The sequence below is a fragment of the Pectinophora gossypiella genome, chromosome 9 (genome assembly GCF_024362695.1).
Source record: "Pectinophora gossypiella chromosome 9, ilPecGoss1.1, whole genome shotgun sequence".
Taxonomy (NCBI): domain Eukaryota; kingdom Metazoa; phylum Arthropoda; class Insecta; order Lepidoptera; family Gelechiidae; genus Pectinophora; species Pectinophora gossypiella.
The window spans coordinates 7,606,927-7,618,368 of record NC_065412.1 but is presented as its reverse complement, the minus strand read 5'-3'; the positions used below and the strand labels follow the sequence as shown (position 1 = coordinate 7,618,368).

At 36.0% G+C, this 11,442-nt stretch overlaps 1 protein-coding gene across 1 annotated transcript; it reads right to left on the bottom strand.

Annotated features, from left to right (window-relative positions):
* Positions 1-10,122: 10,122 nt before the first annotated feature.
* LOC126369533 (aquaporin-like) lies at positions 10,123-11,442 on the bottom strand. The gene has a single exon (XM_050014018.1). The coding sequence runs from the start codon at positions 11,178-11,180 to the stop codon at positions 10,374-10,376; it is 807 nt and encodes a 268-aa protein (XP_049869975.1). The 5' UTR covers positions 11,181-11,442; the 3' UTR covers positions 10,123-10,373.

Below are 11,442 nucleotides of genomic sequence, written 5' to 3'. Positions count from 1 at the left end.
TAATTTATATAAATAAATATATTAATGTTTAAAAATTCCATTAAATATACCAACGTAATAACTTATGCATATTTGAGCGGTTCGCTAGTGAAGTATTCAAGCAGACAATTAAAATTGCAGAGTTTCTTTCGTTCCGGAAATGAAGAGGCAAGACTTGGCCAAGCCTTCTTCCTGGCTTGCGTTACGGAATAAAACATTTTTAATATAACTACTTTTGTTGCTGTGTTTTCATAGTAAAACAATAAACATGATTAAATACTTAATAACAACTAATACACTTAGTTACATTTGACAACTCATTATCCCGTTTTTCACAGGATCCGCTTACTTAACCTCAAGATTTAACAGGTCCGGTTTTTATCAGAAGCGCCTGTCTGACCTTCCAACCCGCGAAGTGGAAAATAGCTCAGTACAGGTTAGGTCACATACCTCCGAAAATACATTTTCTCGGGAATGTGGGTTGAGCACGTGATAATCATTTATGATTCAAACATGAATTCGAAAACAAATTCGACAATCATTGGTTTAGGCCTGTGCTGGATTCAAACCTGCGACCTGAAAGTGCGAGGCAAGATTACATCTTTTACTCATTATTATTCTGATCAAAATAAAGATAAGCGTTATAGGTAGACAGCAACATACTTCTACACATAATGTGATCCAAATATCAAGCAACAATTATTTTTATATATTAGGCTAGTTTCCAACTAGTCAAATCAGTTACTTTTTACTAAACGTCAAAACACGAAATTACTATGGAATTTGTATGAAAAAGCACTCTGTGACGTCATAGAAAAACGTGACAAAATGTCGGACTTATTATTACGTTTTTCTTGATTAAAATTCATAAATAAGTTTAATAGAAAAAAGAAAATGTTTTTCGTTAGTTTTAGATGTGTCTTTATTTAGTAATCAGAATTTCATAATTTATCTTGAACCTAGTACACGACCCAATTACATTGGAAATTTGGACTAATAATTTATCCGAGTAATGAGAAAATAGGTAATTGTCACGTTAAAGCTCTACAACGCCGTCTATATTGTTTTTGGTGAACGTAGCCTGGAAAGTCCATGATTAGTTTACGGCAACGCACAACACAACCTAAATTATTTATCTTAGATATGCTGTAAGTTGTAATGTAGTTACAGACGGATATGAACGTTCAAAGGGAAACTTGGGCTACGCAGTTTGATATGACGAGAGTGATGAGGGTCTAAGGTACCACACACTGTATGAGCGTGCATGTTTTATAAATGTTATGTTATGTGTGTTGTGTTATGGTTTACAAATGCTTTGTTTGTGTGCAATAAAGTATATTTGTTTGATTTGATGTCTTGTCTACCTCATTCCCAATGACCAGGGGCCTTATTTTTGCATCGGTCGCCTTCAACTCGCGTGCTTAAATATAGGTATGCCTATCTCATCTTGCAAATGACAAGTTCTGATGTGCTTTATGTAGGAAATGCAATCCGACTCGAGATCGCAAATTCGAGATCCCGCGGGATTGGAAATATAAATCCCGCGTGTAGTTAATAAAAAATGTAAAACTAGGATGTCTGAAAACGATGTAAACTGCTTGTTTGTGTTAGTGAGGTAAATTAAAACAAAATATTTTTTGAGAAAAAACAAAAATCTTATTTTTCAATATTACTAACTAAATGATTAAGTTTTCTTTGGTATTAAGCATAACATAAACAGCCTATATACGTCCCACTGCTGGGCACAGCTCTCCCCTCAATCAACCGGAGGGGGTATTAAGCATAATCAAAACAAAAAGTATAACTCAAAGAGATTCGCTCAGTCCCGTCAATCCCGAATGGAATCTCGTCATATTATGCTTGGGGATTGATCCCGAAAAATTAAACGATATCTCGCGAGATCGGGATCCCGTGAGATCGGGCCTGCATTCCCTAGCTACATGAAATGGGTATGTATTTTCAAACATATGTTGAAGCCAAGCGATTCAAAAAATAAAGACCATATTAAAATGATAGATTGGTAACTAGTAAACTAGCGACTTGTACCAGCTTAGTTTGGTCTTTTTTCCCTTTAGGTTTGCTTGCTGTATACAACTGCCTCTTTCGCGCCGGTACCACCTCTCTGGAGTGCTAGATCTGTTATTTTTCTCTGTCAAAACACAATATACTACAATCCACAATCTGTGAAGTGATGTAATATAATCAACGAGATAAGTAATATTCTTAATGACTTTTAAGTATTTTGTATATTTATTGTTTATCGTAACTTATCTGTAGGTAAGTGAGAGAATCTCTGTGTTAATATTTTAAAATACCGATTACGTATTAAATAAACAATATTAGTGCACATAGAACGCACTAACTGTGTATGTATTACCAATATAATTAGTAAATATACATCGTATTTAATTATTGATAATTGCAACAATAGAGCAATGTAAATAATGAAGCAAATACTCATTAAGTAACTATCATTTTGTCTGAATCATTTGTGCATTATTCTATATTAATTTGTTTGTTGTTACATGCAATTGCCACAGACGAAAAGAAAAACTTTGAATATTCCACTCCGTTTAAATGGCATCTCATATAACTTACAGGTTCTGCTTGTTTCTGGCGATGAGCTAGCTGGGGTGGCTCCTTAGTATCACCCCGTTTTCACAGGGTCCGCGTACCTAACCTGAAGAGTTGGCAGGGAAGGTTTTTTACAGAAGCGACTGCCTGTCTGACCTTCTAACCCGCGAAGGGAAAACCAACCCAATAAAGGTTAGATCACATACTTACTTTTGAAACGCAATTCAGTGCAGCAAAGAGTTATTTGAGCATTTATAAGATAAGTATCCACATTATTCATTAATTATTCAATACATACTATATAAATATACAGGTTGTTAGTGACATCGTAACGAATACTCAGGGGTATGATTCAGACCATGATTCTGAGTTAATATCAAGTGGAATTTTCCGTCGCAAAATTCATGATTTTTTTTTAGTTTTTTAAAATTATTTTCAATTCTATACTTTTGCGATCGAAAATTCAGTATCAGTATCAATATCAGTATGTACTTGTACGTGGTGTAAGTGACATCGTAACGAATATTGAGAGGAATGATTCAGACCATTATTTTGTGTTAATATCAAGTGGAATTTTCCGTCGCAAAATTCAGGTTTTTATTTTTAGTTTTTTAAATTATTTTGAATTTTATACTTTTCGGGTGGAAAATTCCACTTGATATTAACTCAGAATAATGAGCTGACTCAACCCTCTCCATATTCGTTACGATATCACTAACACCCCGTGCAAGTACATACAGATAACCATACAAGTACATACTGTAACGGTTATTCAGTTTTCTATAACTAATGAAGATTTAAATTTATATTGACGAGTACAACAGTGAGAGTCACGCTTACTTTCGACTGGGCTACCACGGCTCCCAATTCTGTCACTATACAGTTTATAATATTTATCTTTGAACACCAACCCAAAACATGCCTTGAAAATGACTTTATAGTTTTGCCCATCCCGATAGACGTTAGGGACGTGACACTACGCATGTTTATTACGAAGAAACATGAATAAATATCCGAGAGGACTCCCTTTTACGTTATTTAATAGCGTTTCAAACTTACAATGCCCTTGGTTTCCGTGGTATTATAGAGATTACTCGACGAAATTGTTGGGCCCATCCGTTCAATTTCGCAAATCATGTCGTGTCGACCGGGGACCCGCCGCCTGACGTATCACGTTCCGGCTCTCCAAGTCGTCACATCCTCATGTAAATTGGATTTTTCTATAAAACTCTTATAAGTGTATGAGAATGGACCCGTTTTTAAATCTTAGTGAAGTGGGTATGGGATAAAAGAATTTGTACCAAATTCCCTGGCACTGAAATAAAAAATACTATGAAAACCACTTCTACTACTCTATAGAATTTGTATAGAAATACACACTTATGTCATGTGTCCGTCAGAATCGCCGGTCACTCGTATTTCGTTGGCATATTTTAAGTTGAAATGGTGCTCAATAATTGCTGCCCATAAATATCATCGTCTCTTGGCCTCTTTGAGCTACGGTGATAGCTGATATATGTAATGTGAACTGTATTACTATATGAATGAAAAACAAATACTTAGCTTAAGAGAGAGTTTTTTATTGTATTTTCACCAACAAGAACAAGACATAATAAGTAAAAAACAAAACCAAGATACAAAACGTCAAAAAGAGGAAATATAAGAAACATGTAAAAAGACTATAAAATCTGCGAAGAGATCGCGACAGCCTCTATAGCCATAAACACGCAGAGTGACCGGGCATCCTGACGTCAGAACCGCGGGTCACCTTTAATTTAAATGTTATTTTATTGGTAAAATTTGTTGGAAGTAATAGTCTAGTGATAGGCAATAGGCGGCACTGAATGGGCAGCAATTATTGAGCACCATTTCAACTTAAAATACGCCGACAAAACACGAGTGACCGGCGATTCTGATGGTCACGATGTCATCATCAATAAACGAGGTCAGGTACTCTTTGTTATGTAATTCTTAATTAGAAAATAAATTGATAAAATGAGATGATTACATCTAATCTGACTTCCGTTTCTAGATTATCGTTTAATCAGTCAAGTTTTAAGTACTTACGAATATCCCTGTAAAAACCACAGAATCTCTCAGGTCCTGTCTTGTTAAGGTACTTACCAGAAATAAACCAGAAATATATTCAGCATAACCTTAAAATATAAAAATATGGTTATCTGAAACAATATGATTTTGATTTTGTATAAAAATAAAATATAAAGGTAAAAAAAAATAATCTTGATGGCAAGACAAAAAAGACAAGGTAACATTTTAATCGGATTACTGATTATATTTTAATAATCCCTGTCTATCGCGATTCATAATCCGTTCATAACTTTGTGAAGAACACGATATGCTTAACAAATAATTTCTCGATAGATAGGTGACTATACAAGTTATGTTTCTTTTATCTGTTATTGATCTCAATTATGATTGATGATGTACATATTAAAGGTAGTGATGAATTGATATCTGTCACTAATAATAGTATAGCGGCAGGCCGTAGCATCAAGCCTGCGTATCGCGCGCATTGCGATAAATTAACCACCGATATTGCCTAAAGTGCAAGCGGTAACGTTACTTTTCAACAATATATCAGCTTGAACAAGACAGGACCTTAGAGATTCTGTGGTTTTTACAGGGATATTCGTAAAGAATTTTTCAAAAACTTCAGCTACTTACATCTTTATCTTGTTTTACTAACCCAGTGTTCGATTCTATGTTATATTCTGATTCACGCGGTTTCGAAGCCTTTGTTTCACTATTTATTACTTGCCAAACTGCCTTTATTTTATTTTCCGCGGTATTTATTTTCCCACTAAATGTAACACACTCTACGAAATATTTTAGAATATTTTTTGACGTAGCGTTTGAAGCTATCAGCGTGTGTATACGTTTTTTCCTCATATAGAGGATAGAGAGTATTGCTACTTCTGCGAATGCCTTAGGTAGCCCAGTCACTGAACTTGAATGTGTTGGTAACCACCTTTTGAGGAAAATTATTTTCAAATTCGTCATCACTGTAAAAATCGTCAGGATTGTCTGTATCAAAGTTTGGACAAGGCAAGTTGTTAATAAGACTGTTTCTATATTTCTCTATCCGAGTATCAGTGATGGGTTTTTTAATTTTCTGAATTGAATTTACTTATTTACCGGAAAACTGACCAGCTGACCACTGTGATCTGACCTAGAAAAGTTTAAGATACTTTTACCTTGGAAATCACAATTGCAAAAAAACATTATCTAAACATGTGGCACTTGTCTTTGTGATTCCAGTTGACTCCATAAATATATTAACGAGATTATAAGACGTAAACAAACTTAAAAATCTAGTTTTTATTGGATCTACTTTATATAAATCAACATTAGTCTCCACACACTATCACGGATTTATTGAATGAGACCCTTGAATATTTTGGTCGCAAATTTTGGGATCTCGCGGGATAGATATTTCCAATCCCGCGGGATCTCGTATTTGGGATCTCGAGTCGGGATTGCATTCCCTAATAGCAAATCGACTTTGAATTTCTTATAAAAGTCATTACGTTCACGACACATTATAGGTACAACGCTAAAAAATCCAATGTTGGTTTTAAAGTTCTGGATGAAAAGTATACACAGATTATGTATGTTTTATTAATATAATTAGAAATTGTGTACTGAATCGTGGTCCGGCCAGATAGCATCGCACCATTTTTATCACTGTCACTTTTCGAAATCTTTTGTCTAAGGCCCCAAGCTGCTTCTTCACAACGCAACGCTCTAAGTTGATTTACCCTGAATCGAAATACATAATATCCATTTAGTAACACAGCATGTTTAATCCAAAGGATTGAGGGCTCTTCTCTTACTTATTATAATAACTACACATTACACTATAATCGACATTCAAGTATTATCCGAAGCGTATCTACAATGAGGTATTGCATTTGACAGGACAGTTGTGCTCACAGAACAGATAATAAGGTCGTTGTGCTGTTTAGCGTACGTATTAACTACATAGTACAACACAACTTCTAGTGGTTAGAGCGTTGGGCTCACGATATGAATGTCTGAGTTCGATTCCCAATGGGGACATTGTCGAAATCTCTTTGTGAGACTGTCCTTTGTTTAGTAAAATATTGCAGGCTTGAATCACCGGATGAACAGCTCCATACCCCCTCAGATTGATATATAAGATGTTTTTGTTATTTATTTAGTAAGTATATTCAAATTCAAATTCAAAAATATCTTTATTCAATAGGTAACATAGTTACACGTTGAATCGACAAGTTTAACATAACGAACGTCTCATCCACATACAACTACTGCAGCTTCTCACAACCTGTATAGCCGAGGAAAAGAAGCTGCAAGAAAAACCTCGGCACAGGGCCCTAGACGTTCTTTTTTTATAAAAATAAATAAACATTAAATATTGTTATACAATTGAGTAATTTAGCTGCCTAATATCATTTCTCAGACAATTAATCCTATGCATTCATATAAAGCCGTCTTTATGTAGAGTTCATACAGATTAACAGATTTACAACTCCGCCCATGATGGCTGAGACGTAGAATGCATGCCTTACGTTAAGGTCACGGACATTCCAATGAACTAATAGATAGGAAGTATTTGTGTACCCGACTGAATTCCTCTTTGATATAAGTAACATGTTTTAATGTCATAAGGCATAATGCCAGAAAACTAATAGAGAAGAATATAAATCGACATCCACATTCCATAAAATTGAAAGTGTTTAGAATTCACGAAGAGCAAGAATAGCGAGAATTTAAGTCATCAAATACCCCCTTTCTGTTTTAAAAATATTTTCCTTATACTAAATTAGAAAAGCACTTTGTGGGGCTTAATTATTTATAAGTACCTAACAAGTTTTATTTGAAATCAGTATTAAAAGATTTAATACTTTCAAGATTCTCTGAAGTAAGTAGTCTTCTGCCACACCCCGGACACTTCATACAAACAACCTCGTTTTACACAGACACCACACATTGACGTTATCGTACACGCGCATCTGTGTGTGTGACGTCTGACGCCATACGATTAAGTCTAAACTATGTTCGAGGAGGAATGAGGTAAACCTAGCTCAGACGCTGGTGAGAGCGGAGAGTTGCCATTCTATACGTAGTATTATTCCTTATTCTATGCTTCTGCTGTGGTTCTTTGTGTTTATATTCCTGATTATCATTTTCATGTCATACGGGTTCATGTCCGCATAAGATTTGTAGGCAAACACAGATTTTCATATTGTTGTTCTCTTTGTTTTGTTTTCTGTCATGAACATCTATGGCGGATACTCTGTTTGTGCTTGAAAGAGAGGTAGTCATCTATGCGTATACATTTTGGAGGAGAATCAAATACTGACTTTCACTGATATTGCCAGTCAATTTTCGAACACTAATCAGCGATCGACTACAGATAGTCGACTTCGGTACCGCTTGGTAGACTACATAAGGTACATTACACAACATAACATAACACAAACAGCCTACATACGTTCCACTGCAGGGCATAGGCCTCCCCTCTATCAACCGGAGGGGGTATGGAGCCTACTCCACCACGCTGCCCCACATGGTATATAACAATATCATATTGATACAATGTGAATAAAGCAACATTTTATCTTGAAAATTGTGTATTGTTATGTAATTTACGAGATGTTTTCAAACCTATTATTGTGACTCTAACTGCCTGTATAACTAATACTTACAAAATAACAAGACAGTTCCCACGGTGATTTCCTATTGTTCTACAAAATCACTTTTAAAAGGTCAGGTTTTTTGCACGTTATTAAAAAAGGTATTCATGAAAAATGTCTAACTTAATTAAGTTCTCAGTAATTACGTTTGGAAAACCCAGGGAGTGACTTTATTTGGGAAAACCCGCAGCTTACAAAAAATATTATAAAAAGCTTTCTAAACCCACAGAACAGATTAGGTCGATTTGATCTGAACCAAAGGTCATCGGTTCGACTCATGCTAAATTCTTTGTACACATCTAGTTTACAACACCTACGCAAAATATCAGACCTCAAGGCACAAACGTGTTTTAAAAATGTCCGATAGTCTCAAATACGAACTCAAAGGGGAATCAAAATTAAATATATTGCCTCGAAATTTCGGTAATTAAGCGGTTCGTGTAAATAGAGCACTATATGGCATGTGGATGGTTTTTCAAGAAATGTTCTGCGCAGTGCCGTGCGCTTAGATTTTTATACAAACATTACTTACAGGTATATACTAAACGCAGTAAGATAACCAGGTAGTATTATTATTATTATACGACACCGCAATACAATGTTTATCTCGCGACATATACCTTAGTAACTACATCTTACATCAGAGATAGAATATCACAGTTTTATTTTAGGTACTTAAGTAATGATGGTGATTCCTGTGAACACGATCTAATATTATTTTAAGTTATACCTGTCATTTTCTTATCCGCTGAAAAAGAAAGGGACGCTGGAAAAGAAAGAAAGGGTTGATTAAAATATAACAAAACAATATGTTTGTTTACTCATATAATATGGGGAACTGTCAAAAATTTAACCACTCAACAGTAGCGACACCTGATGGGAGAAATAGGCAGTTTTTATCCCCATTCCAATGGCGCAAAATTATTTTTAACAATAAAGTAACAGTAATTATGTTTTAAAATTTTTCGTGTATGTATGTGCAATAAGTAAATAATATTTTTTTTTTTGAGTAATTGAGCAATACCTATATTTATTTTTATTGTAAATCAAATAAAATGTTCTATGAAACCCTTATAGCCAACACTATAGAAAGGAGTGCTAAAAATTACGTAAGAGATACATTCACAAATTCTCCCGATGGATAGATAGCATAGCAACAAACGCGATAGATAGCGTTAGATCTATCTATCAGGGCAACCAACACACAAGGCCACCAAAAAAGGGTTGTTTATGGTTTTATTGTGCCAAGTATAGATACTACAGATAATATGTTTTATTATTCTTTTAACGTTAGTTTACAAATTAATAAATTTTATAAAGTATTAGTTTTAAAAAGTACACGTACACTTTACCTCACACAGTACACAAATAGGTGTATAGTAGTAGTTATTGTAATAGTTATATTACCACACAGTCATAAAACTACAACTTGTGTAACTAATCTAGGTAGTATGTATCTGAAATCACTGTATTGTATTCTAATGGAAATACTACACGCCGCCATGCTACTTTAATTAAGATCAAAATAGTTGTTTAGAAAAATCTTACTGAAAATCAAGATATAGTTCTTACTTTTTAATCTTTTCTTTATTTTCGGAGGTACCTATGTAACCTAACCTGTATTGGTGGAAGGTCAGACAGGCAATCGCTTCTGTAAAAACCCCGATCTCTCGTCAAATCTTCAGGTTAAGTAAGCGGACCCTGTGAGACATGGGATAATGCTAGGGAGATGATGAATCTTATCAAGATTCAAGGACTCGTGTACCAAGGGGTCCAACAATATTTTACCTATGTAAAACAAATAATATTTATTTTACGGTTTGTTATTTTACGGATCTCTAGATTTAGGGAAATTCATTCATACACCATGTTTAAAAAATAATTTATTGTTTAATCACCGCTTAATACTGTTTTTATCGCTTACTTCTGACTGCTGTCAGTCTTATGTGTCAGAAACAGAAAGCTGGACGGAAGGCTTACACAAAAGTAAAAAAATGGGACAACTGACCCGACCTAAAAGTACCTGGGCAGAAAACAATCAGCAACCACGGATATCTTATAAATTAATTGTAAGTGACCATTTGCAACATCACTCAGATCAATTCCTAAGTCTCTTGATCATCAGGACGATATAATCGGCACACCTGGCGACACTATTACTGAGTCTTCTTTTTTTAGCCAAACATATTTATAAAGTAGAGTAGGCAGGACAGCTCCGATAAAGGGCCCGACCCAGTATATCCAGTGGTCCCTCCACAGTCCGGTGAGCAACGCAGGCGCCAGTGACCGCGCCGGGTTCATGCTGGCGCCGGTGAGGGGGCCCCCGCACAACGACAGTCCTGCTATCGCCAAACCAAACTTCACAGGCACAGAATCCTGTTTGTTCTTATTAACCGGGTCCCACACACCGCAATTCAAGAAATTGAGCGTCGACGTGAGCGCTACCTCTACGGCCAATCCCTGCCACACGTTCAGAGCATGATGAACTTGCGTCACACACACCCCACCAGCCGATAAGTCCACCGGAGACATAAATAACAAAATCCCATAACCTAAAATAGCCCCAGTACACTGGGCAATAAAGTATGCTATCGCCGTCAGTATAGAAGTAGCGCCCCACAGCACCGATGCCAGCGTCACAGAAGGATTCATGTGAGCACCAGATATGTGTCCGAATATCTGAATGTTGAACATAACGACGAATCCGAATCCGAGCGGCGAGTACAGGGGCTGCTGGTAGGGAACCCCGTCTATCGGTATGGTTGTCATGCAGCCCAGCAACAACAGCCCGCACGTCGACACCAACTCAGCGAATATCCGCCTCCACTGTGAGGAACACCACTTCATCGCCTTGGATCCTGGCTCGTCATTCTTAACTTTCGTGTCAACCATGGTAAATATCGATTGTGGGTTAGGTGGCACAGTCATAATCACTAATTAAAATCCAATTTAATAAGTAGTGTCTATCGTTTTGTTTACGCCCTTGGAATGCGGAACAATGTATTAAAATCACATCACCAAATAAAGCTGTCTACCGTTTGGTAACGGTCGCTACATAAACAACAGCACAGCGGTCAATGTCTTTTATTTTTTATTTGCGTTGGTCGATATGACGCACTTTTATTTTGCGAAGTTACTTCGCGTACACGACCGCCTCGTATCTTGTCCGAGGTAAAAATATTGATATCTG